Source organism: Camelina sativa, chromosome 20 (genome assembly GCF_030686135.1).
Source record: "Camelina sativa cultivar CO46 ecotype springtype chromosome 20, ASM3068613v1".
Lineage (NCBI taxonomy): Eukaryota > Viridiplantae > Streptophyta > Magnoliopsida > Brassicales > Brassicaceae > Camelina > Camelina sativa.
Genome location: NC_141899.1, coordinates 31,502,751 through 31,529,540, shown reverse-complemented (window position 1 = coordinate 31,529,540; position 26,790 = coordinate 31,502,751). Strand labels below are relative to the sequence as shown.

The following is a 26,790-nucleotide window of genomic DNA, read 5'->3' as shown; positions in this document are numbered from 1 at the left end:
CTAAACCCTAAAGCCTAAACCCTAACACCTAAATCCTAAACTTTAGACCTTAACCTTAGATCATAAACCATAATCATAAATTTAATTTCATAGTAATTGTTACAAATGTAGCCAAATCTGAAGATTTTTTTACTAGAAAACATAAAACTGAAGATCAATAACATATGAAAAAAATTTGATGGATGATACTATATATATTAAACATGAAACTAATCATTCATAAACATATAAGCATCTGGATTTGATTTTGTAGATGATAAATATATCAGAATGAAAAATTTTAAAAAGATATAAATGTGGCTAAGGGATATATATATATATATATATATATATATATTGTTATTCACTACTCAAGATTATTCAAACACATATATCAAAGAGAGAGAGTAAGATAAACGAATAAAATAAAAATTATTTGGAAATTGAGAGAGAGTTAGAGAGGGTGAGAAAGAAAATAAAGTAAAAAATAAAAAATAACAGAAATATGTGTTAGTCCAAAGTGTGTTAGAATGCAATTTTTTTTATAGAAAAGTGTGTTAGAATGCAAATATTGATTATATTTTTGCGGTCAAATAATGAATTAAATACGACATTTAACATTATAAAAATTCACCGAGAAAAAAAATTGTTTTATACACATTTCATAACAGCTGTAGGTAGTAGCCCTAGTCACTAGGTACCGACTTAAAATATTAAATCGACAAAAATTTAATTTGAACTTTTTTTTTTTTTTGTTAAAGCGTATTCAATTTTTATAAATAAATGCCCAATGGGCTATTTCCGGATTTAGCCCATTACAATTCCCAAAGGGCTTAAACCGCTTACATCAAACCAAATAAAAAACCGTGAATCAAAATTGACCCAGGTTTAAAACACGAACCAGAATCAAACCGGATTTCGTTTACCCTAATTCTGCAACTGAAGAACACAGTTGCAGCCGCCGCCCAAAATTTTGCGGATGCTCGTCGGAACAGGTCCTCCGACGAGCCTGGACGACGCGAGTCAAACGGAGATGGTGATCCAAGATCCGTTGCCATCCCGCCACCGTAGAGCAGCTTCGAGGAGGAAGAAAAGAGCCGAGCTTTCATTGTCGAAGAGAAACAGGCTCACATGTGAGAAGAGATAGGCGGTAGGGAGTAGATCTGAACCCTTCGACGGTGGCTTAGCTCCTCCTTGCCGTAGACGACCTCCCCCATCGAACAACAACCCTGAGAAACCTCCAGAAACTCCGAGTTTCAGATCTAACCACCCTCTCTCTCGATCCTTGCCGTGAATCTCCCTTTTCTACTCCTCGTCGCACCACCGCCGATAGAGCTCTTACCGTTGGTGTGTCGAGGAAGCTTCTCCCTTCCACTGCTCCCTTGATTTCGACTACGAATCTTTCACCGGATTGATGCAGCGGTTAATCGATGAAGCACCATGAGCCTTGGGCTCTCGTCGTCGCCGGAATCGACGGAGAACCCCCAACGACGGAGCAAGAGGTTGTGATTAGAAGAAGAAGAATCTGGGAGAGAAAAAATCGCCGCGCGTGGAAACCACTCGCCCGATTTTCTCTCTCAAAAGGTTTTTTTTAATGAATAAAATCGTGCTTCAATTTAATTTAATTTAATTTGAACTTCAAACGTCGATTTCCTCAAGAAGACTTCGAATACTCACTCGTGTCTCGTGAATATGAATGAGCTTTTCTATCTTCATGATATTTATTTATCTTTCCCAAACGAAACTCAAATACTCAATTTCTTCTTCTTCGACTGAAGAAGGAAGTGTAAAAGAGAAAACTTTCACAAAGATGAAAGAGAGATTAAACCCCAAAATCAGAAAACCCAACAGTAATAATAATTCATCTTCCAAGAAGTTCAGTCTTTCGTTTCTCTCTGTTTTCTTAGTCTTCGTCTTTGTTAACACCTTCTTCTACCCAAGCTTTTACTCTGATTCTGGCTCAGATTCCCGAGAAAGTTTCGATTTTTCGGGGAATTCGAGTAAAACGAAGGTTTACATGTACGACTTGCCGACGAATTTTACTTACGGAGTTATCGAGCAACACGGCTTAGCTCGCGGCGGAGATAAGAAAATTGATGACGTCACCGGGTTGAAATATCCGGGTCATCAGCATATGCATGAGTGGTATCTCTTCTCGGATCTTACCCGACCTGAAATCGAACGGGTCGGGTCTCCGATTGTCAGGGTTTTCCATCCGGCTGAGGCGGATTTGTTCTATGTCTCAGCTTTCTCTTCTCTGAGCTTGATTGTGAATTCGGGTCGACCCGGTAACTCTGGATCCGGGTTTGGGTACAGTGATGAGGAGATGCAGGAGAGTTTGGTGGGTTGGTTGGAAGGTCAAGTGTGGTGGAGGAGGAACAACGGGAGGAATCACGTGATTGTTGCAGGTGACCCGTATGCGTTGAAACGGGTCATGGATCGGGTCAAGAATGCGGTTTTGCTTGTGGCCGATTTTGGCCGGTTAAGAGCTGACCAAGGGTCGCTTGTGAAAGACGTAATCATACCTTATTCTCATAGGATTGATGCTTATGAAGGCGAGCTTGGAGTAAAGCATAGGAACAACTTGTTGTTCTTCATGGGACATCGATATCGTAAAGATGTAAGATTTAGTGATCTTCATTGTTCTTGAATCTTGATTTTGGAATAGTGTTTTTAGAAGTTGAGTACTTCTGAGGTAGATATAGAGAATCCCGCCATGGTTACTAGTTAGTGTTCTTGTTTGCCCATTTGTGTGATTGCCGCCTAACACGGATGTTGATTTTGACAATGTTTGTTCTATAATGTGTTCTGCTGTGTGTGTTTGACAGGGAGGAAGAGTCCGAGATTTGCTTTTCAAGTTGCTTGAGAATGAAGACGATGTTGTGATCAAACATGGAACTCAAACAAGAGAGAATAGGCGTGCAGCTAAACAAGGAATGCATACTTCTAAGTTTTGTCTACATCCAGCTGGTGATACTCCTTCTGCTTGCAGATTATTTGATTCAATTGCCAGTTTATGTGTTCCGGTGATTGTAAGTGATGGCATTGAGCTACCTTTTGAAGATGTTATAGACTACAGAAAGTTCTCTTTATTCTTGAGGAGTGATGCTGCGTTGAAACCGGGGTTTGTGGTTAAGAAGCTGAGGAAAGTGAAACCAGAGAAGATTATAAAGTACCAAAAGACGATGAAAGAGGTAAGAAGAGTTTCTTGCTTTGTCTTCTTGGAGTTCCTGAAAACAAATATGTGAAATTTTTGGACCTGATTCGTGTAGGTTAGGCGATATTTCGACTATACGCATCCAAATGGAAGTGTGAACGAAATCTGGAGACAAGTTACTCAGAAGATACCGCTAATCAAACTGATGATCAATCGAGAGAAGCGCATGATCAAGAGAGAAGGAAGTGTCCCACAATGTTCTTGTTTATGCTCAAACCTGACCGGGATCATCCATGGTGTCTAGTAGGTTTTTAAGCCTTTCGCAAAACTGAACCAAGTACAGTAAGTACATTATTTGTTCAGGACTTACTGGAATCCACAATGGATTAACAAGCGATCGCACTATTAATGATGAATCAAAGACTGGAAGGACAAAGAAAACGTTTCCTAAACCAAGCTATGAATGACGCTGTTGCCTGGTGAAACTTGTTGTTGGTGGTTTGTTCTGATCGACTTTATCCTAAATTTGCCAGACAAGATCAGGATAACGGAAGCATAAGATCCACTTACCCGTCTCGAAATTTTTCGTATAAGGGAAAAGCAGAGGAGAATTAGACCACAGGACTGACAGAGTAAAACAGGACAGCTCTATTTTTTTTTTTTTCTATATGGTAGTAAATAACAATTATACATAGATGTAATGTACAACCAAATAGTGTGAACTGCTTTAAGGTTGTGAATACACTTTGTACATTTGACTAACACAACTTAATAAAAGTGATCATCTATGACAGAAGATAATTAAGCAAGCAAGCAAAACTAGTAGCAAGCCTTATCACCTAACAAGAAAGGATCCATGGAAAAGAAATGTGTTCATAAAAGACATACAAGGCTACCAAGGTGTCTTGGACAACGAGAATCAAGTAATATAGCAAGCAACACTTATTCTGAAGGTAATAAACACACACACATGTGTATATCAAACAACATACAAACCAACAACAAACATACAATTTCCTACTTATATAATGTCTCCAATAACTAGGTCAACCGATTAAGGAGATGGTGTTGGTGGTGTTTCGGTGCGAGGAGGTGGTGGTCTTCGTTTGAAGCTGGAAGGGGTTGGTCTGGTAGAGGAAGGAGGAGGTGGTGGTTTGAAGCTAGAAGGGCTTGGTTTGGTGAAAGGAGGTGGTGGGCTTGGTCTAGTGAAAGGAGGTGGTGGTGGTTTAAAGTTAGAAGGGCTTGGTCTGGTGCCAGGAGATGGTGGTGGTTCGGTGTTGGAAGGGGTTGGTGTGGTTGTGCTATGAGGTGGGTTGTTCTGATCATTCTTGTTGTTGTTGTGGAACCAGAAAGCAACAGCTGTCGGGAAACCAAACAGCCACTTCCGATTATTTAAAAAATCCGCATTGTTGAAAAACAGAGGGGATATGATGTAGCGACAAAGAAAAGCTACAACAAAGGCCAAAATGAACACGTCTATCACCGTGAATTTAGTGTCCAGGGGCTTGACCTTTCCACCTGGCATTTTGTTTAGGTAAGCTATAACAGCATCAACGATCTGGGAATGAAGAGGCGCTGGAACTTTGCTGCAACACAGAGTCGTAAACAAAATATAAAAATAAACAAAGTAAGGTAAAGATTCTAAATATTCAAACGTAAAGATCGCCATAGTTGTATTCTAACTAACTAGACCGTAATTAATCGTTACTAATGATTATTATAGAAATCAATACCCGCGAATGTAAGAGAGCAAGCCTTTTCTCTTTGCGATTGACTCCACAGAAGCTTTCCATTTCAAGATATTCTCTGGTTCTTTGATTTCATATTTATCTTTCAATCTTTCGAAACTTTCGCCGAACTCTCCCTGGAAGTGTTTCACTTCGCTGTGGCTCACCTTGTAGTAGACTGGGACAACTTTAAGTTTGCCGTCTCTCGCTAGCTCGTCTATAATGGATGTTGGATACAATCCAAGTCCCACATCTGAAGTTTGAAGGAACTATCATTAATATATAAAGGGTTATGGTCAATCTACTAATTGCCAATTGGTTTTTAGTTAGAAGCCCATGATAAGCCCAAATTTAATATGGTATCAGAGCCCAAGGTTAAAAATCTTGGTGGATTTAGAAAAAGTGGATAAGGACATGCCTCTTGTTAACCCGAGTAATGGGGGCCCAAGAAGGGGTTTATTATCGGTCCAAGTGGGATCGGTTCGAGATGGAGTTGTCATCTCGAGGAGGCGTGGTCCTTGGATTGAAGAGGAGATTGTTGGATACAATCCAAGTCCCACATCTGAAGTTTGAAGGGACTATCATTAATATATAAAGGGTTAGGGTCAATCTACTAATTGCCAATTGGTTTTTAGTTAGAAGCCCATGATAAGCCCAAATTTAATAATGGAAAGCTCTTCCATGCACCATTTAGAGTCTGGGTACCTCTTGGAGAAGATAACAATAGCGACTTTTGACTTTTTGATCTCCGTGAAGAGTTCTTCTAAATTCTCCCCTACTGGTAAGCGGGTATATGTGAACCAGTTAATCTTTCGAAATCCTAAGATCATCACGACCATTCTTAGAAAGTAGTTGCGCACGTCCTCTCCTCGGAAACTGATGAAAACCTGAGGACGAGGAATAAGGCGGCGGCGTGGGCGGGGTTGGGGATTGGATCCACCTTGAGGGGAGGCATCGGCCATGGTTGTTGGTTGATTAGCGTTGACAATACTCCACTTGTCTAACATACACATAAAAATACAATTTAATTTTAACTTCAACGTTAGTAACAAAGGTTATAAAAGCAATATCACAAAATCATTATGGGAAACGTGGTAAACAATTCCTCAATTGCATGAGGATGACATCAACATTATCAGTAAGCAGAGAAGTAGCAACGCAAAAATAGTTTTTCCCAAACAGTCTAAAAGAAGAGTAGTTGAAAACTACAAGTCAGCAACATTCAAATATATCTGGATGGTGGTGATGGTACACGGACTTTTTCTAATTCATTGATGCTGTCTCCCGGGGATGGTTTGGAAGGATTTGTCTAAAATTATTGGGTGAATTATTCAAATGTTACTCATTTTAGGTAATATTACTAGAATCTACAAAAAACTTTTTTATTACTAGAATGTTTCGGGTATTTTCAAAATACCGAGCGTGCCCCTGTTTTATGTTACCGGAAAAACGTAATTACAAAAATGTCGTTGCCACGTCAGACGCCACGTCAGAAATCGCTGACGTGTAACCATAACTCAGCCGTAACGCGTTACAGAGTATGTTGCGGCTGAGTTATTGGAAAAACATTTGAGTAAGAGCGGACAGCTGACTTATTAAAATCTAGCTGAGTTATGTGCATAAGTCAGGCAAAGGTTACGGCTGACTTATTAAATCTGGCTGAATTATGCGCATAACTCAGCTGTAGTTACGGCTGAGTTTTCACCAGATGGTTAAGTTGTCAAAATTTTGGTTGAGTTGTCAAAATTTTGGCTGAGTTATCACAACGACACGGCTGAGTTAACATTTTCCGCCTGGCTGAGTTATGAAAAACGGCTGACTTATGAGATGTTGTTACGGCTGAGTTATGGTAAAAAAACTATAACTCAGCCGTCATAGGCTGACTTATCGACAACTCAGCCGTTTGACTGCTGACTTATTAACAAAAGATTAATTACTAGAATGTTATTCAGTTACGGCTGACTTATCAAACGATACGGCTGAGTTACATATTTTCAATTGACGAAGCGGCTGAGTTTGGCAGCAATTTTTTTTGCTTTTTAATTACTGTAATGTTTTTCATGTTGTGGCTGAGTTACATTGTTAACTAAACTTCTTTGTTACATTGCAAATGAAAAAATTAACTACATTCATGCCATAATATTTAAAATCCTATCATATTTAGGTCTATGTCTATTTTCATTTCAAATGATAATAAAAAATAATAATTTAGGAGAAATAAAATAACTAATTAAAAAAGTTATTAAACAAAAGAAAAACAGTAAAAATTATTTTTCTTGATATATGAATTAAATAAAAGCGGAAAATTTTTTTTTTTTGTATTATATAACTGAATTTTCGTTTTTTTTAATTAAAAAAATAGATAACTCAACTTACCACATCTTTAACTCATGAAAATTTCCATGATGTTGAATAATCTTTTGAGTTAACAATTTTACAAAGGATATACCTCAAACTTGTACATCAACCATAACACATGATTATTCAAACTCAACTTCAAAAAAATTAGTTTTGTTAGTGATTGGTAACATTTTTGAATAAAATTTAGGTCTATGTCTATTTTCAAATGATAATAAAAAATAATAATTTAGGAGAAATAAAATAACTAATTAAAAAGTTAGTTTTGTTAGTGATTGGTAACATTTTTGAATAAAATTTGAGTTAAGTCCATAACTCAACTTAAGTCAATAGTAACACATATTACCAGTCATAGCCTATATCATCTATTTACTTTCAGATTCTTCTTTTGATAACTCAGCCATAACTAACTATAACTCAGCCGTCACATGACCTTTCGTTTTCCCGTAAATATTATAACTCAGCCGTAAAGTCATATATATCATCCATTTACTTTCAGATTGTTTCTTATGATAACTCAGCCATAACTCACTATAACTCAGCCGTCACATGACCTTTCGTTTTCCCGTAATGATTATAACTCAGCCGTCACATGACCTTTCGTTTTCCCGTAATGATTATAACTCAGTCGTAAAGCGATATTTTGGCGGGAAACCATCAGTTAACCTAATAATAGACATATTTCCATTCTAAATTTAAATTTTGCGTTATAATAATTTTAATATTCAATTGTTGGAGAAATACTTTTAGAAAAATAAAATTCTAAATTCGAATAATAATTATTTAATTATTTGCAATAATATCTTGTGATAAAAATCTCACTTTATGAATTTATTATGCGTGTGGATTTGAGTATGCACAGAATTAGTGATTTTTTGCACTTCCCTAACAACATTTTTTTGTGACATCGAGAGACGTTTAAATATTTATTAGGAATCTGACAGAACAAAAGATCCAGATATTATTTGCAATAATATCTTGTGATATAAAGCTCACTTTATGAATTTATTATGCATGTGGATTTGAGCAGGCACAGAATTAGTGATTTTTTGCGCTTCCCTAACAACACTTTTGGTAACATCGAGAGACGTTTTAATACTTATTAGGAATCTGACAGAACAAAAGACCCAGGAAAGAAAGAAGAATACGTTTTTATATTATTGAGAAGACCCTAAACGATAACTCAGCTATAACTTTACCATAACTCTGCCAACCCTCAAATTAGAATGACTAAATAACCGACCAAACCGAACCGAACCGGAAACTATTTTTTTCATTATTTTCGGTTAATTACGGTTATATTCGGCTTGCTATCGGTAATATTAAGTTAATCGACCTAATTTGGATAACATTTGGATTATTTTTGGTTATATGTTCATCTAACCGACCCATAACCGGAAATAATCGAAAAGTAATTTCAAAAAAATTTAAATTTTCAAATGGTTATCATATTAGTATATCCAAATTACCACCTTAAACCAAACACAATATAACCAAAATCAAACTGTTATATTAAAATCTATAATGTTGGAAATATGAACCCTAAACCTCAAACCCTAACCCTAACCCTAACCCTAACCCCTAAATGTCATGTTTTGAATGTTTTACACATTTTGATCAGACTGTGTAAAAATCAATCTTTGTCTATAATTATTACTTTTTATTGCTTATAATGATTGTAATATTCATTTTTTTCATTCTATATTTTAATTTTGAGTTATAATAATTCTAATTTACAAATATTTCATAAATCAGCCGTTTATGTCGATAACTCAGTCATATCAGTCAATTGTTTGAGAAATACTTTTATTTCTTTTATTCGCAATTCGAATTCGAAATTTTTAATTAATTTGAATAATATATTGTGAGAAAAGCTAACTTTATGTATTTATTATGTGTGAATCTGAGCAGAATACATAATTAGTGATTTTTTGCGATTCCCCAACAACACTTTTTGTGATATCGAGAGATGTTTTAAATAGATAATTAATTAGGAATCTGACAGAACAAAAGACCCAGGAAAAAAAGAAGAATACATACTAATATCTCATAACTCTGTAATTCATAACTCAACCATGTAAATTATATAACTCAGCCATAACTTAACCGTAAATCAGCCATAACTTTGAAAATAGACAAATCAATGTTTTACATACCCAAGTACAATTCATCTGGAACTGAGCATAGTCACGAACTATCTTTAAAGAGTGTAAACGTGATGGTATAATAATAATATGCAACGCTTTACAAAATTTATAGGAAACAAAATTTTTGAATTCTATTTTAAATCTGATTCTGGTCAAGAAACTCTTCGTAAGCAGACGATCCACTGGAAGAGTCACTATCGTAATGGTCATCATCTTCCTTAGAGCATATGATGATAGAAGCATGTTCATAATGTAATTACGGAAAACAAAGAAAGAATACATAATCACATGCATTCAAATCTCAGAGCATATGATGATAGAAGCATGTTCATAATGTCAATCATAAAGTGAAACTATACTCGGAGCAGAGGTTTAAGAAACGAAAGCATTAGCAACCTCCAGATGGGGCCGTAAAATCAGGCTGGCATCGTTCAATCAAACTCAAGGTTTCGAGACTATATATCTCTAATTGATTGCAACCTTCCCAATCCCCAAGACTCATCTCGATAATAGCATCTGAGGATTGTACATGCTCCTCTGGAAAACTCATTTCCTCCAACCATCACTAAGACGCTCAACGCCGAAGCATTGGTAAATATGCTAAACAAAGACAGTGTTGAAGACATCAGTCTTCGTATATATTCCCTCTGTCTCACAAAGATTGAAGTTTAGGATTTTATACACATATTAAGACAGAGAGAATATATGATTTATTTTTCTAATACTTTTTCACTTTTCCACCTTCCCACTTTTACACTCCATACACTCTACAGCATCAGTAATCATTAAAACAAAAATTTATTAAAAATATTCAAAACATCAATCTTGTTGGGACAAAGAAAATTCTCTAAAACTTCAATCTTTGTGAGACAGAGAGAGTAGTTAACATTCATAATATCATTTCTATAGTTCCATCTAGTAGTTTCAATGAATCCAGGATTCCGAAATAGTGAAGTTTCTTCAGCATTAGCTAACCAATTCTATCAAATTCGTCTCCAATAGATTTTCTTAGATAACAGCTCAAAATTCGCACAAAAGAGGCAATATAGTACAGCTACTTTAACGCACACCCTTTACATCTTTGTTCAAAGCTTAGATCCAAGAGGAGAGACTAAGAATCTTTAGAGTGTCACTAAAAGTTACAGTTCTTGAAGACCAAACAAACAAAGAAAGAATCGTGCACCCTCACCCAACCATGAACAAGATAAGCTCACCATTAACCAACACAATAATATGAAACAAACCATCACTAAGAGGCTCAACGCCGAAGCATTGTTAAATAGTTACTAAACATCGACAGTGCTCTTTGTTTATAGTGAACATTCATAGTATCATTTCTCCAGCTCAATCTAGTGGTTTCAATGGATTCCTATTAATGGAAGTTTCTTCAGCATCAGCTAACCAATTCTATCAAATTCGTTATCAGATTAAAAGCTTAGATCCAAGAGGAGAGACTTAAGAATCTTATACCTGACAAACCGAAACAGCCATGGATCTAGCTCGATCCAAAGGCGAAGAGTAAACAGAACTGAATCGAACACCCTGAGATTTAAAGAAAACAGCAAGAGCCCTAGCTTGGCGTTTACCGTTAGGAGTAAGCGCAGCTACATGACATCTCCCACCAACCAAATCAGGTCTTAAATTGAGATCACACTCACCATGGCTAATGAGATAAACCTCCGTCACGGAACGATCTTCGTCACCAGACGCGATTCGCGAGAAGATAGGCGGCGGGTGCGGGTGCGGCGGAGGGGAGAGAACATTCTTCTTCTTCTTCTTCTCCTCCGTTAAGCTTCGTCTTTAGTTTACTAATCTGCATCAAACAAAACCAAAAGCTTCAGTTTTATTCTCTAAATCTCAAGATTTGCAAAAAAAGTTTCAATTTTTTTAACAAAGGATCAACAAAGTTGCAAAAAAGGATCAACAAAATTGTGAATTATAACAAAAAGTTTCAATTTTAACCAAAAAAAAAAATGTTTGGATATTTTTTATATCTCTTTGAGGAGAGATTCATTGTCACGGTGGAGAGAATCAAAGTTAAGGCGAAGAGAATCGTATTGAGATTTAAGAAGACCGTAATCTTTCTCAAGCTGTTTTGTCTTCCAGCGAGCACGACGGTTCTGAAACCAAATAGCAATTGACGAGGTGTCTTTTTTTTTTTTTTTTTTTGCTATGAACAGTGGAAACTGTAAAAAATAATGAAAAATGATGTGTATTTTAATTTGCGGATGTGTATCTTTTTCTTTTTTATTCAAAATCGAAAAACTAAATCTAAGAGGTAAATTGTAATTACACCCAGGACACTAAACATTTGAGTAATTTTCAAAAAATTTATAGATATGAGTAATAAACCAACTTCTGGATAACATTTCAGTAATTCTTTCAAAATTATTTACTATTTCGACGTAGATTACTTGGAATATATGGAAATAGCACAAAAGAAAGAAGTTTAAATCAGCACTGACTCTCTGAGTTATACCAAATGCAACACAAAGACACACTTTTGATCGACAATAACACCCCTTGTGAAACTCTCAAGTTCAAAAAAAAAAAATGAAAGGCAAAAAAAAAAAAAAAAATTGGAAAAGAAAGATTAATTAGGTCTACGGATTAAAATACTTGGAAATTACCATAAGGTTTTATATCATCGGTTGCTTATGACAGAGATTATCTGCTTTATATATGGTGACTTACGTCAATTATATGTGAAAATATTATTCTGGTTATATGTTGTAATTTGGGAAAAATGCCAAAAAAACCCGAAATTATTTTTATTTAGACATTTAATATCCAATAGTTTTGGATTGGAATAAAAATACACCAAATAATAAAAATGTGTCATTTAAAACCCAAAATAATAAATGTTGTTATTTTCATATCCACGATTTTTTAACAAAATCAAAATTTCAATTTTATCCCTGATTTCCAATTAATTATTAAGATTTAACTGAAATAATTATTAAAATAGCTTAGATGATAAAGATATCTCCTTTCTCTTACTTTCTCTCTCCTTCTAGACGATTCGTAAAGTGATACCCACCGACTCATCACCGACCTACTTTTCCGGCAATTTTCTTCTCCGTCTAGTGCGGTTTTCACCTCCGGTCGTGGTGCCGGTCTCTAAATATTAAGGTTTAGCTGGTTTTATAATCGTTGAAGGTCACAAAGATGGCGAAAGATTTGTGGGAAGTTATGCAAAATCTCAATTTGGGATCTGAAAGAACACCCATGAAGATGTCCATGGAAGCTATGCGATCTCGTGAGGTTAGTAATCGATTAAGTCTGGTGGTAAAGTGTTTAAATCCTCAACATCAAAAACCAGTCGGAATGAAAGCTGCTCTGCCAAAAGCTTGGAAATTGCAAGGACGAGTAACAAGCAGGATAAATGATGATGGTACGGTCCAATTCTTTTTCAAGGCAGAACATCACCTGCTTACAGTTCTAGAAAACGGACCATGGCACTACAACTTTTGGATGGTTGCAATAGATCGTTGGACAAGGCGTAATCTCCCAACGTTTTTAACAGAAATATCTTTTTGGGTAAAGATCATGAATATTCCTGAGGATTTTAGATCAGAAGCAGTTGTTCGAGAAGTTGGAGGAGTGCTAGGGCATATTGACGAAGTCAAATTTAATGAAGCAACTGAGGATTCAGATAGTGAGGTTTGGGCTCATGTAAGTATGAATATCAACAACAGGCTGATCTTTGTTCGGTATATTGAATTTGATCCGCTTCAGGCACCAATCATGATCCGTTTCATCTTTCCCAAGCTAAGGAAATTCTGCTTTAGATGTGGATCTTTAAGGCATGATGAGTCAGTCTGTGATTATGCAGTTCAGTTTCAACAGATCGATGATGAAGCAATTAGGCATGCTCTTGAACCATTACAAAAGGAGCAGCAGGCTGAGGATGAGAATATGAGTGACAATGTTGATTCCTCGACTCCAGTTGTGGGAACTTTAAAGACCATGCTACCACCAAGAATCAGAGACATTGATGACATGTCTATTACTCCTGATTTTGTTCCTCTTACTACCAGAGAGTACGGAGCCACATCCAAGATTCATACTAGTACAACAAAGAAGGCTCTACCAATAGGCTCTGAAGACGAAGCTTCTGCAAATATAATGGAAGAAAAGCTTCTGACTACCCAACCAATGACACAAGGTGAACCTCTCAATCAAAACGAAGAAGACATACTAAGAGAGACTATCGGTCAAGAAGCCCCACAACTAAAAGATGATCGTGAGGAACCATCAAAGATAATCGATAGAGGTCAAAAAAGAAAGGGAGATGACATTCCATTTGAAGATCAAGCATCAACCACAAAGCAAAGGTTCGAGGAAGATAATGAGTTTCAGGGGAGGGTGGCAACCCCGAAACCACCCCTACCAAAATGAGGATTATGCACTGGAATTGTCAGGGGCTTAAGAGGAATCCCCTGACAATTCTATATCTTAAAGATATCAGGAAAATATATAAGCCTGATATCTTATTCCTCATAGAAACCAAAAATGGTTGTAAATATGTGAATACATTAGGGAGGGAGCTAGACTTTTCTTATAGCTATATACTTCCTTCGGATGGACTTAGAGGAGGAATGGCTATTTTTTGGAGCGATAAGGTGCAAATTGATTTTTTGGACACACCCTCTCTAAATTATACTGATATGTACATATCAGAAGCAGGTTCTCCAACCTTTTGTCTTACGTATGTATATGGGGATCCTGATTCGAAGCATCGTAGTAGTATGTGGGATAAGATGTCTTTTTGGGCTGATTTGTATAAAAGCAAGCCGAGGCTGGTGCTAGGCGATTTTAATGATATTAAGAGTAATGAAGATAAGTTAGGAGGTCCGCAAAGATCTGAAACATCATTCAAGAATTTCAGAAAAATGATCTCCACTTCTGGTCTCCATGAGCTAAAGACAGTCGGAGGGAAATTCACTTGGATAGGGAAGCGTCACTCCTATGAAATCCAATCCCGTATAGACCGAGCATTTGCATCTGCGGATTGGCAGGAGGCTTTTCCTGAGGCCTATGCTCAATTGCTTGAGTGGATAGGATCTGACCATAGGCCTTTACTGGTTCATACAACTAATGGGAAAAAACATGGCTTCCCTCTGTTTAGATATGATAATCGATGGAGATTCAACAAAGAGATAAAACAAGAGTTACTGAAGACATGGAACAATACGTGTCATAATCTTCCGTCAGATCAATTTTACGAAGCGTTAAAGAGATGTAGAGCATGCCTTTCGAGATGGAAGTCACAAAATGCTCATAACTCTGCCAAGAAAATCTAGGAACTGAAGATCCAGCTCCAAGAACAGTACAATTCTTCTCCTCTAGACTTTCTCAAGATTAATAACTTGAAAGTGGCACTAACCAATGAATACAGATTGGAAGAAGAATATTGGAGAACAAAGAGCAGAGTTCAATGGCTTCAAGCTGGGGATAAAAACACAAATTTTTTCCATGCTAAAACAAAGCAAAGGCGAAACTACAACAGAATCACTGTAATAACAGATGCAAATGGCACTGCACATACATCACAACAAGGTATTAAGCACGTCATTCTTGACTATTTTGAATCATTGTATAGATCGCAACATCAAGGTTCCATTGACCAAGTGGTACAGTATATAAAGCCTCGTGTCACAAATGAAATGAATGAGGCTTTAACCAAACCTATTACAGAGGAGGAGCTTCATCAAGCTGTCCATAGTATGAAGCGAGACAAAGCTCCAGGACCTGATGGTTTTAACCCTGGCTTTTATCAAGATCATTGGTCCACAGTTCGAACAGGTGTGTTCAACTTCGCTAAGCTGTTTTTAATGATCATCAATTAGATCCGAGGATTAATAATACTCATATCTGTTTGATCCCCAAAATTGATCAACCTAGCGAAGTTAAGGATTATAGACCAATCAGTCTTGCCAATGTTGCATATAAAATTTTATCAAAAGTATTAGCTGAAAGACTTAAACCGTGGCTGAACACTATCATATCTGCAAATCAATCTGCGTTTATTCCTGGTAGATTAATAACAGATAATGTTCTAATTGCTCATGAACTCCTTCACTCTCTTAATACCAAGAATAGAGTTCACCATTATCTAGCCACAAAGTTAGACATTAGTAAAGCTTTTGATAAAGTTGAATGGCATTTTATAGAGGCAGTTATGAAGAAAATGGGCTTTTCAGAAGTTTGGTGTAGTTGGATTATGAAGTGCCTCACTACAGTATCATACTCTGTTCTTATTAATGGCAACCCAACTGGTCTTATCAACCCACAGAGAGGCCTGCGTCAAGGTGACCCCATCTCGCCATACCTTTATTTGTTATGCACTGAAGCTTTATCTGCTTTAATTCAGGAGAACATTCGTTTAGGGAAACTTCATGGGTTTAAAGCGAGCAGAAATGGCCCAGCTATTTCACATCTGCTTTTGGCGGATGATTCATTGCTTTTCTGCAAAGCTACGGAGGAGGAATGTAAAACCTTGCTGGATATACTCAATCAATATGAACAAGCATCAGGTCAGGCTGTAAATTTTCAGAAATCTGCGATAACTTTTAGTAAAGGTTTTGAGCCGAATAAAAGACAGCAAATTTGTCACATGTTGAACATTTACAAAACGCAAGGTTTTGGGAGATATCTAGGCTTACCTGAATTCATTGGAAGGAACAAGACTAATGCTTTCTCTTATTTAGCACAGAGAACAGAGCATCAAATGGATAATTGGTACACTAAACTTCTTTCCCCTGCAGGAAAAGAGGTGCTGCTCAAATCAATTGTCACAGCCATCCCTACTTATAGCATGTCATGTTTTCTCCTTCCCTCAAGAATAATTAATCAGATTACAAAAGCCATGAGGCAATTTTGGTGGTCAAGTACTAAAGACAAGCACAAGATCCCTTGGGTGGCTTGGCAGAAGATTGTGGACTCGAAGAAGGATTGAGGATTAGCAATCAGAGATTTGAAAGATTTTAATATTGCTCTTCTAGCCAAGCAGAGCTGGAGAATCCTCCAACAACCTTTTTCGCTTATGGCAAAAGTATTAGCAAAATACTTTCCAAAGACAAGCTTCCTCAAAGCAACAACCAAGGCAAATTCAAGCTATGCTTGGAAAAGCATTAGCCATGGTACGCAACTTATTTCTCATGGGTTAAAGTACATTGTGGGAAATGGAGCACAAATTCAAGTATGGAATGATAATTGGCTCCCTTCAAACCCACCAAGACCGCCATCTGGACCAGGAGCTCACATGTTTCCTCAATTGAAAGTCAGTGACTTGCTATATCAGGATAATTGGAATGAGGAGCTCCTTCGTTGCATCATGAACCCGGAAGATGTCTCCTATGTCAGAAATATTCGTCCTAGCATTACAGGAGCTCCGGATGTTATCAGCTGGATGCATACAAAAGATGGTGTATATACTGTTAAGTCTGGATACCACCTGCAACGTAAGTTATCTCATGAGGCCTCTCGACTGGTAAATTCTGTTCAAAATCGCATACCTTCAAATACATTTTCAAGGATATGGAACCAACAAATTCCACAAAAAATAAAACACTTCTGGTGGAAATGCCTTCATAATGCTTTGCCTACTGCAGAAAATCTTAAGAAGAGGAAAATACTAAGAGATGATAACTGTCAACGGTGTGGTGAAGATGTAGAAAGTACTAATCACCTGTTGTTTCAGTGCAGAGTAAGCAAAGAAATATGGAGCCATTCCCTTGCATCTTTTCACTCAGGTACATTTCCATTCTCGAACTCAATCCATCAGAATGTTGATTTCTTGCTGAATCTTAATCACCACCAAAGAAAGGATGTAAGCATTTCCCCTTTCATTGGCTGGCACATATGGAAAGCAAGAAATGATCTTCTCTTCAAAAATAGAAAGCTATTAATTCCGGATATTATCAATAAGGCTTTTATGGACTTACAACAGTGGAAAGATAGTTTGCTATATCCTCAAGAGAAAACAGAGACAGATAAACCTCAGCAGGGAGAAAACCAGGCTTTAACAAAGTATGTCAGCAAAGAAAATCTTAATTTGAAGGCCAATGAGTATTATTGTCTTGTTGATGGATCATGGGTTTCTCCTACTGAAATTGCAGGAATTGGTTGGGTTATGTGTTCTGCAAATCATAAAGTTGTTCTTCAAGGCAGTGCATCCATTAACCCAATGAATACGCCCCTTGAGGTTGAAGCAGAAGCACTAAGATCAGCAATGTCTCATATTGTAAGACTTGGTTACAACAAGGTGAAGTTTGGTGGAGATGCCTCCACTTTATTCCAAAAGCTTGATTTGGGCATAAGGAAAAAGCAAAAGGGCCTGCCTGAACACTCTCTTCTTGCTATTTATTTGCAGGATATTATGTATCTTACTCAATCATATGCCACTATTTCTTTTGTTAAAATTCCTCGTAGTGTAAACATAATTGCAGATAAGTTAGCAAAGAATGCTAGAATAGCTAAGGCTGGTTATGTAATCAAATGGATGTAAATTTCTTCGCTATCAAATAAAAAATTGTCATTGTCGCCAAAAAAAAAAAAAAAAAAAAAAAAAACTGAAAATTTTTCGGTTTTCTGTTAACCATATCAAACCGATAATTAATACCGGTTATCTATTTTTTTTCTCTCTTCTTCCTCCTCTCTCTCTTCTTCATCGTCCTCTTGTTTCTGGAAATTTTCAAGAAACTTAATTGATTCCTTTTTAAACCGGGATGGATGCTCGGACGAAGAATCGGAATCTGAGATTGGAATCCGTTCATTCATTTTGTAAAAAAAAACAGCAACCAAAAATTCAAAAGACTGATTGATTTCAAGCAGATCTTGGCCTAAAACCCCAACTATATATATATGATTGATTCGGTTGCGATAGTAAACACAATCTCCGTGCCTCTGACGTACATACCCACTTTCTGAATTTTTGAGATTTAATATTTTTTTGACTGTGTGTGCCCGCGTAGGGGAGAAGATTAGGTGTTTCAGAGAAGTGATAACGTTTGCAGAACGTGACAACAATTATGATATTCAAAGGTATCAGTCAGATTTTGCTCTGATTTTTTTTGTTATAGCATCTCTCTCTTTTTATTTTAATTTTGTTTTCTTATTCTCTGTAGCAGAAATGAATTGATGGTGTCTATGTTTTCGTGTTGGTGCTTGGTCTGAATTTGACGGAAACCAAAAAAAAAATCGGGAATTCAAACAATATTAGAACAAACAATGAATTGAATTTGTCGTAGGGTGTTTGGGATCCAAAGCAGGCGTAACCCAAAAAGGAATCGAAATCCAATCTCAGATTCCGATTCTTCATCCGAGCATCCACCCCTTAAAAAACAGAAAATTTTCAGAAACAGGAAGACGATGAAGAAGAGAGAAGGAGGAGGAAGAGAAAAAAATAGATAATCCGGATTAATTTTCGGTTTGATATGGTTAATAGAAAACCGAAAAATTTTCAGTTAAATCTTAATAATTAATTGAAAATCAGGGATAAAATTGGAATTTTGATTTTGTTAAAAAATCGTGGGTATGAAAATAACAATATTTATTATTTTGGGTTTTAAATGACACATTTTTATTATTTGATGTATTTTTATTCCAATCCAAAACCATTGGGTATTAAATGTCCAAATAAAAATAACTTCAGGTTTTTTTTGGCATTTTTCCCGTTGTAATTTTGTTTTCTCATTAATTGCAAATTGAATCTGTTGTTACATTATTTGGTACTGACGTACTGCAGTATTGTATATATAAATTCATAAAAAGGATAAATATCCTATTATATTAATCGAGAAGTACAAATACGAAACTAACTTTATAAAATGTAAAAAGTTATATTGTCGGGTCATTGGTTTAAGACAAATATTTAAATTTTCAGTAATAAAGATAAAACTGTTAGTTTAATATTAGACTAATAAAATCATTTAGATAATTATTAGTTTTAAAAAATATATTTTTTCTCTCTCTCTAATTAATTATAGACAAAAATTACTAACTAATTTTAAAAAATTGTAAACCGATCAGAATTTTTAAAACTAAGATTTATAAAAAATATATACAATATGACTATTTTTAATAACTATAATTGGAAGATTTTGTTAAGATTTTAAATTATGATTCCCTATCATATTTATTTTCTTTCATTTACAATTTTTTTGAATTATCGTATAATATATATGCTTAATAAAGGGATTTTTGTCAAATATGCCATATTTTTTTTAAAAAGTTTCCAAATGTGCCATATTGCTTTTAGTCTTTCCAAATGTGTCATATTTGGTATTATGGCATAAAATGTTGTCCACCAAAATAAAAATAAAAACAAGCCAAAAAAGTCTACTACGAATTAAAATTGTGCACGAACGGGTTACAATTTTCGAAAAAGGTTAAAATTATCCAACGAAGGAGTTAAATTGTCCAAAAATGTTAAAGTTGTCCATCAAAAGGGTTAAAGTTGTCCACCAAATGCCTAAAATGTTGTCCACCAAACTAAGTTGTTTACCAATTGCCATCGGTATGCCACATTTGGAAAGACAAAAATGAATATGGCAGATATGGAAAGAAAAAATACTGTTTATGGCACATTTGATAGTTTTTCTCATTAATAAATACGTAGATTTTTTTCTACATATATTGTGATTGAATATTTAAAAACGAAGATATATTACTCAATCTATTAAGTAAAAAAAGTGTATTTTAATGTTCCACATCGGCGGGTTAGTATAACTAAATTTATGTGGTAAATAAATTAATAATTTTTTTTTGTCAACCAAACATTAATTAAACAAAAATCCCAAGATTGGTTCTCTAAACTGGAAGGAAAGAGTTTACAAAAGAAATATCAGAGACAAGAAAACGTGAAGCTCGAGCGACGCAATCTGCATTTGAATTGGACGCACGAGGAATCCGAGAAAGGGAGAAGGATGGAAACAACTCCTTGAGTAAGCTAAAGTCATCCAATAAGTTGGAAAAAGATGGCCATTTGTCGGGGGACTGGACCATTGTGACTAGCTCAGCACAATCCGTCTCGAATCGCTGACAAGGGAGCCCTCTCGATAGAATACACTCCATGGCCCACAATAATGCTTCTAGCTCCGAATGTAGGGAAGATGGACTCCGGCGAAGACACTTTTCTCCCAACATTAATGTCTGCTCTTCACCATTACAGCACCACCATCCTAAACCGAAATGCATATATGTAGGTTTCTATGAGCCGTCAATCAGACAGCGAGGAAGAGGATTAGGATCATGCAAAGGTGAAGATTGGCCCACGTGTACCTCTGAAAAAGAATTCACCTCTTCCCATGCTAGCTTGTCATCCAAAGCCTGATCAATTATATCTTGTGGCTCAACCTCTAAACCTTGAAAGACTTTTTTATTTATTTCTAGTCTTCCATATTGACCATAGAATCCATGGAAACTAGAGAGATTTCCCTGAATCTCCTGATTGAGAATCCCCCTCCCAAAAACAAAATCAAAATTTAAAAACACTGAATCATACGGAAAGCCCATTGAAAAAACCAAAAGTGGAGATAAATCCCAGACTTCTCGTGATCGTGGGCAATCAAAAAATGTATGATTAATTGTCTCAACCATAGAGTCACACCTACGACACTTAGAGTCACACTGAATCCCTTGGTGAACAAGCCGATCCAACACAAGGAGTGAACCAGAGGCAACTTGCAAAAGAAAATATTTTACTTTTGGAACGATTTTAAGTTTCCAGACCTGAGCACGCAGAACACGTAGAACCATACTCAATATCAGCAATCATCTCCCGTGATAATTTATAACCTGATTTCACATAATATCTTCCAGATTTTGAAAAATGCCAAACCAGCCGGTCAGGCTTAGAAATCTTACTAACCGCCAGACTCCAAATGATCTGAATATCCTCCGGATCCATAAACTGCTCAAGGATTGGTAAATGCCACTCTTTTGTGACAATATTAATTAAATGATTCACCATTAAATTAGGATGCAAAATCTAACCCCGACCATTCGTTGGGCGAGGATATTGATCTGGTATCCAAGGGTGTCTCCACACGAGACCAAACCTATCATCCACCTCATACCACGTTCCACTATAGGTTTAGTAGAGTATATACTTTTCCAACTAAAAGACGGAGAATACAGATTTTTGGCCAGTAAAAGATGTGTATTCCAAAAGTACCTACACCTCATCACATGGGCCAACAGGGAGTTTGGATATTGAATTAAGCGCTGATACTGTTTAGCTAAAATCGCGTCATTAAATTGTTCCAAAGCTCAAAACATCGCGTCCTTACACAGTTTATCCCACACCATCCATTGTAAGCCCCGGGCCTTACCATTAGAAATCCACCAAAACTTTGATATAGCACTCGATAACTTAGATGCAATTCTTGTGGGAGTTTAAAACAGGACATAACATGCATTGGAAGATCCAAAGCAACTGATTTGATCAGTACTTCCTTCCCCCTTTCGTTGAGTATTTCGCTAACCAACCATTTACCCGATCGTCCAAACGATCCTTAACATAACTAAAAACCTTATTTCTTGATCCCTCAAGACTCTTTGGAATGCCCAAATAGGAGCCTATACCTCCTTCTTTGGAAGTACCAATGGTCATCTTTAAAGACTCTTTAGAATGGGCTGACACTTTTTTCCAAGCATGATAGATGATTTATCAAGGTTTACCTCTTGCCCCAAACAAAAGATGAGAGATAGTTGGGCAATCATGAGATATCGTAATACCTGTTAGTTTCTCTTCCCATTCTGCCTTCTTAATGTTAGCAATCAAGACTTCAGTAGAAAGAATAAACAAGTACGTACGAAGATAGGGGATCCCCTTGCCGTAATCTCCTCTTCTGGATAATGGAACCACGGGTCAACCATTTAGCAAGACCTTATATGAGACCGAACGAACACACCACTCAATCTATGGAATCCATTTATTATCAAAACCTAATATGCCTAACACCGCTTCCAGAGAATTTCATTCAACCCGATCATAAGCTTTGCTCATACCTGTTTTGAAGGCTAAAAAATCCAATTTATAGCGCCTATTTGGTTTTAAACCATGAAACAACTCCTGATCAATCAAAATATTATTTGTAATTAATCTTACGGAAAAAAACGCCGACTGAGTTTCCGAAATAAGCGAAGGTAAAAATCTCTTAAGTCGCAAACATAGAATTTTAGAGATTATCTTATAGCTTATGTTACATAAACTAATCGAACGAAACTCTGTCATTCTCTGAGGAGTATTCATCTTCGGGATAAGACAAATACTAATTTCATTTAATCGATTATCGAACCATCCTGAGCGGAAAAAATCTTGTACCAAAGCCACCAAATTCCCTTTAAGGGACGACCCAAATCTCTGATATTATAATGCCGTCAGTCCATCAGGGCCTGGAGATATTTCTGGATTCATAGCAAACAAAGCATTCTGAACTTCAGACTCCGAAATTTCCTTGGTTAACACTCTATTCATACTTTCCGTGATGAGTGGGTTTCTCTCTTGAACCATCTCTGAAATTCCACTCACGTTGGACCATGAAAAAGATTAGAAAAATAATCAGTCGCAATTTTTTCCATACCCTTGTCAGACACATCCCAATTATCATTCGGACCATACAAGCCTACGATTTGGTTTCTAAACCATCGTTGCTTTGTAGATGCATGAAAGAACTTCGTATTTGTATCCCCAACTCTTAGCCAAAACTTCCTACTCTTGTTGCCAGTAAATCTCCTCATCCCAGTATGCCTCTTTCAACTTCCTTTTGATAATTTAAATATCCACCTAAGAAATAGAGTCATCCAATTTAGCATCCTGAAATGCCGCCTTCAAAGACACTATTAGAGAATGAACCGAGGGTACATTATTTGTCTGCCATCAAGAAATAGAATTCCTACAGTTTCGTATTTTGTCCAGAAAAACCAAAACTCGGATATTTTTTGTGCAATTTCACCCTGACTCCACAACACCATTTAGTCCCTCCTTACCCAATCATCGCTTGTCAAATCTGAAAGTCCAACAAATTTCACACAAGTCGTTAAGATTGGACAATGATTAGAACCAATCATCTCTAGGTAATCCACCTTAGAATGAGGAAATAGACAATGCCAGTCTTCATTCCCTAATGCACGATCTAACCGGCATCTAACAACCTGATTGTTACGCCTATCACCTCGCCAAGACAATTGTTCCCCATAGCAAAGGAATTCCAACATCCCACAGTGCCTAATCATTGAAATAAAAGGTATAAAAGAAGAAACTAGCCTTAAAGCACCTCCTGATTTCTCATGGCTTCCGATAAGTTCATTAAAGTCACCAATCATAAACCAAGGTTCTTGCCTAACATAACGTAGTTGGATTAGTTTGTTCCATACTCTCTCCCGGAGTTTAGGAACAGGATCCCCATATAAAAAAGATAAAAAAACCAATTGTTGTCCAAAAAAAGCTTTTACATCAATTAAACGATCACATGCAGAAATAATATCAAATTTTATTTAATATCAAGTTTTATTTCATCATTGTAAAACAAACTTAAACCTCCACTAGAACCGCGTGGCTCAACCGTGTAGAAATTATGATAACCAAATTTATTTTGAATTGTTTGCAAATAAGAAAAACACTTCTTAGTTTTAGATAAAAACAGAATATCGGGCCGATGTTTCTTCCACAAGTCCCTCAAATGATCCTCTGTCATGTCATCCCCAATGCTCTGACAATTCCAACTAATGACCTTCACGTTTTAGCCGGTGGTTTTGGGATACCACTCTCTGTAACACCCACAAACTGTTCTAGGGCTAAGAACGAATCAAACGCGTTACATTTGATGCTCCTAGATGATCCAACCGAGGTTATTAGAACGAATCCAATACCTTAGTCAGTCCATCCGTGGGTATCGTACCTCTCGAACACGGCTTAAGGCTTTTCAACCCGTACCATGTCCGCGAGTTGTGTTCGTCCGAACAAGACTAATATCGAGTGGAACACAAGGCTTTTAATAAAATCTCATTTTATTAATTTAAGTTGTTGAAAACACTAACAAAGGGTTGGGATCCCAGAGCCTAAGGCCCAAATCGAGTCAATAACAATAAATCTTGTTTACAAATATTTCTTTACAAAGGCAACAAACTCTACACCGGTGTCCAGCGTCCGTGCTTTCCCAAAAGGTCTCCCAACTAAGGTTACCTGAAAAACAAAAGGTAGAATCTTGAGTAATCCAAAACCATCCCTATTCTAACCGGGTGGCTCCCTCGTCTAAAAGTAAGACCATCTTTAGCCTTTTGGCTTGTTTTCCCGAACCTAGCTATTTAATTCCTTCACCTGTAGGTTTACACAAAGTTTTAACCAAAAATCTCTTCCCAGGGGAAGCCCCTAGTAACACAAAATTCTTAATGCCACAGCCCCCTTTCCTAACAATCGAATTACTAACACAATTGTTCCTACGTAACTTATTCCCCAAATTAACCGCCTTCATTGCCCTACTCACACCACTCATAACCAAAGACAGCGGAATAGAAACATTAGAAGTACCTTGAGGACCAGATCCTCCACTCCAGCAGGCTCAGTCTCCCTATCCAAACCCATCTTCCCAACATTCACAGACTCCCCCTCTGGATTCTCCGTGAGGACATCATCATTATACTCCCCTTCCTCTAAAAGATCATCAATATCTACTGAGAAATCCAAATCCAAAGACTTCTCACCACTGTCTTTCTTTTGAGTATCATCCATTATCACATTCGACTGAGAGCCATCCGTCTCTGGAACCAAAGCGACAGAACCAGCAGCCAAAAGAGATGTCTTCTCATTCACACTCTGCTTGGCCTTATACAAGGGTTTAGGCCAAACTGGACCAGCTCCCTTCCTATTTAGATGGAGACTAGGAAACTGACCCATCAAATCCACACCATTAGCCTGAGGAAAACAGTTCCCCCCATGCTCATTAGAATCAAACCTATGCGGAGAAAAGTTTTTCTTTTGCCCACACACTAGACCTTGAGACCTATCTTGATTTCGAGAACCACCATTACCATTATCCCCAACCCGATGCTGAGAATTATGTCCACGCTCACTTTGATCATGCCTTTGGAAATCCAAAGCTCTTTTAACAAATTTCCTTGGCTTCTCCCATCCACCTTCATTCAGTTGAGCACCATGAAAAGCTGTGACATGCTGCCTCTGTCCACCACGTTTGTCAGAATGATCCTCCATCACCTGACCACCATCATCCGTAGTAACCTTTGGACAAAATCTTGACTCATGCGTTAACCGAGAACATAACTCACAATATCCCATTAGCTTCTCATACTCAAGAGTAACTATCACTTCATCCCCACTATCAAAAGGAACCACCAACTTGAAGCGAAGCGGATTAAACCCATTGACAGTGACACATACACTCCAAGACTCCTCATAAATCTCCTAGATAATACCAATTTTCTTTCCAATAGCTTCCAAAGTTGCTATCTTATAGAGATGCATTGGGATACCAGAAGCCTTCATCCAAAAGTTAATGGCAGACGGATATGTCTCTGAAATAATAGGCTCCCACTTAACCAGTGAAACCATCCAGCCATCAAAATGATACGGGCCATTCTGCAAAACACTATGAAAATCCTCTTCAGTGACAAAATTAAACTGGAATGTACCCTGCCCCAAATCCGCTCCCACCACTTTATCCTCGATCTTAGGGAAGTTAGTCACCAAGGACTCCATGCTTTGAACGACCAGATTCATCAAACGCCCAATTAGCGTCAACTCAAACTGTTGAATCCGCTGGGCTAAAACCGATCCGGCAATCTTCACTTTTTTAGTGCGAACCAACGGAGCTTTGCCCTTATTCAATGCCAACTGAGCCATCTTGCATCACATGAACCACAACATTAGATCACACAGAAAACCAAGAGAAAAACCACTGATCAGAAGACCACACTCGTAAGAAATCCAATGACGAGAGAAGCTGAGGAATAAGAAACAAAGCAAGCCTGGCCTTCCTCTAAATACCCATTGATAAATTAAATCGTCTCCACCACTAATAATCAATACCGATACACACAATCTTCCCAAAAATAACCAAAACCTAATACTCCAAATATCCACCACCACTCCCATAAACTCCACTTTCCAACACAAAACTCTGAGGGAATCGTAACATTGATCTCCAAAACCACAATCAATACCCATTATAAAATCAAATCCCGACAAAACCGAACTTCCAAAGATGTGGTCCCTAAATCCCTACTTCGAAGATCCCTAAATCGAAGCCCCCAGATCCGTCCTCTGCCTCCAACCAAATCAACTCGAAACTTCCGATTAATCTTCCAAAAAACCAAGATACCAACCTTAGAGGAAGATACCCGCGACAACCAAATCGCCGATTCCACAAACAGTGTTGTGTTTCCACCCATCCCAAAT

At 37.0% G+C, this 26,790-nt stretch overlaps 4 protein-coding genes, 1 long non-coding RNA gene and 1 pseudogene across 5 annotated transcripts; 3 read left to right on the top strand and 3 right to left on the bottom strand.

Moving 5' to 3' along the window:
• The first annotated feature begins 721 nt into the window (after nt 1-721).
• Nucleotides 722-3,929, top strand: LOC104771681 (putative arabinosyltransferase ARAD2). The gene is made up of 3 exons (XM_010496248.3): nt 722-2,599; nt 2,808-3,173; nt 3,252-3,929. Exons 1-3 carry the CDS (start codon nt 1,676-1,678, stop codon nt 3,438-3,440), a joined length of 1,479 nt encoding a protein of 492 aa, XP_010494550.1. The 5' UTR covers nt 722-1,675; the 3' UTR covers nt 3,441-3,929.
• A 60-nt stretch (nt 3,930-3,989) lies between these two features.
• On the bottom strand, nt 3,990-5,825 carry LOC104771680 (TIR domain-containing protein-like). The gene is made up of 3 exons (XM_087504062.1): nt 5,586-5,825; nt 4,870-5,132; nt 3,990-4,722 (listed from the first exon to the last, which is right to left on the bottom strand). The coding sequence occupies exons 1-3, from the start codon at nt 5,823-5,825 to the stop codon at nt 4,191-4,193; spliced, it is 1,035 nt and encodes a 344-aa protein (XP_087360188.1). The 3' UTR covers nt 3,990-4,190.
• A 4,531-nt stretch (nt 5,826-10,356) lies between these two features.
• Nucleotides 10,357-11,540, bottom strand: LOC104771679 (uncharacterized). The gene is made up of 2 exons (XR_015593689.1): nt 10,839-11,540; nt 10,357-10,737 (listed from the first exon to the last, which is right to left on the bottom strand). It is a non-coding gene; the product is annotated as an uncharacterized LOC104771679 (long non-coding RNA).
• Nucleotides 11,541-13,765: 2,225 nt separating this feature from the next.
• On the top strand, nt 13,766-14,674 carry LOC147919699 (uncharacterized). Its single transcript, XM_087504061.1, has one exon. The coding sequence runs from the start codon at nt 13,766-13,768 to the stop codon at nt 14,672-14,674; it is 909 nt and encodes a 302-aa protein (XP_087360187.1).
• Nucleotides 14,675-15,037: 363 nt separating this feature from the next.
• On the top strand, nt 15,038-17,880 carry LOC147919698 (uncharacterized; annotated as a pseudogene).
• Nucleotides 17,881-20,582: 2,702 nt separating this feature from the next.
• LOC147919697 (uncharacterized) lies at nt 20,583-21,987 on the bottom strand. Its single transcript, XM_087504060.1, has 3 exons — nt 21,871-21,987; nt 20,983-21,104; nt 20,583-20,835 (listed from the first exon to the last, which is right to left on the bottom strand). Exons 1-3 carry the CDS (start codon nt 21,985-21,987, stop codon nt 20,583-20,585), a joined length of 492 nt encoding a protein of 163 aa, XP_087360186.1.
• Between the last annotated feature and the right edge of the window lie 4,803 nt (nt 21,988-26,790).

Coding starts and splice junctions, on each gene's coding strand:
- LOC104771681 (XM_010496248.3), top strand. CDS start 1,676: ATGAGCTTTTCTATCTTCATGATATTTATTTATCTTTCCCAAACGAAA. Junction 2,600..2,807: donor GACATCGATATCGTAAAGAT/GTAAGATTTAGT, acceptor TGTGTTTGACAG/GGAGGAAGAGTCCGAGATTT. Junction 3,174..3,251: donor ACCAAAAGACGATGAAAGAG/GTAAGAAGAGTT, acceptor TGATTCGTGTAG/GTTAGGCGATATTTCGACTA.
- LOC104771680 (XM_087504062.1), bottom strand. CDS start 5,825: ATGGCCGATGCCTCCCCTCAAGGTGGATCCAATCCCCAACCCCGCCCA. Junction 5,133..5,585: donor AAAAGTCAAAAGTCGCTATT/GTTATCTTCTCC, acceptor TATTAATGATAG/TTCCTTCAAACTTCAGATGT. Junction 4,723..4,869: donor TTGCTCTCTTACATTCGCGG/GTATTGATTTCT, acceptor TCTGTGTTGCAG/CAAAGTTCCAGCGCCTCTTC.
- LOC147919697 (XM_087504060.1), bottom strand. CDS start 21,987: ATGACCATTGGTACTTCCAAAGAAGGAGGTATAGGCTCCTATTTGGGC. Junction 21,105..21,870: donor AGGATCGTTTGGACGATCGG/GTAAATGGTTGG, acceptor CTGCGTGCTCAG/GTCTGGAAACTTAAAATCGT. Junction 20,836..20,982: donor TGTGACTCTAAGTGTCGTAG/GTGTGACTCTAT, acceptor TGTTTTTGGGAG/GGGGATTCTCAATCAGGAGA.
- LOC147919699 (XM_087504061.1), top strand. CDS start 13,766: ATGAGGATTATGCACTGGAATTGTCAGGGGCTTAAGAGGAATCCCCTG.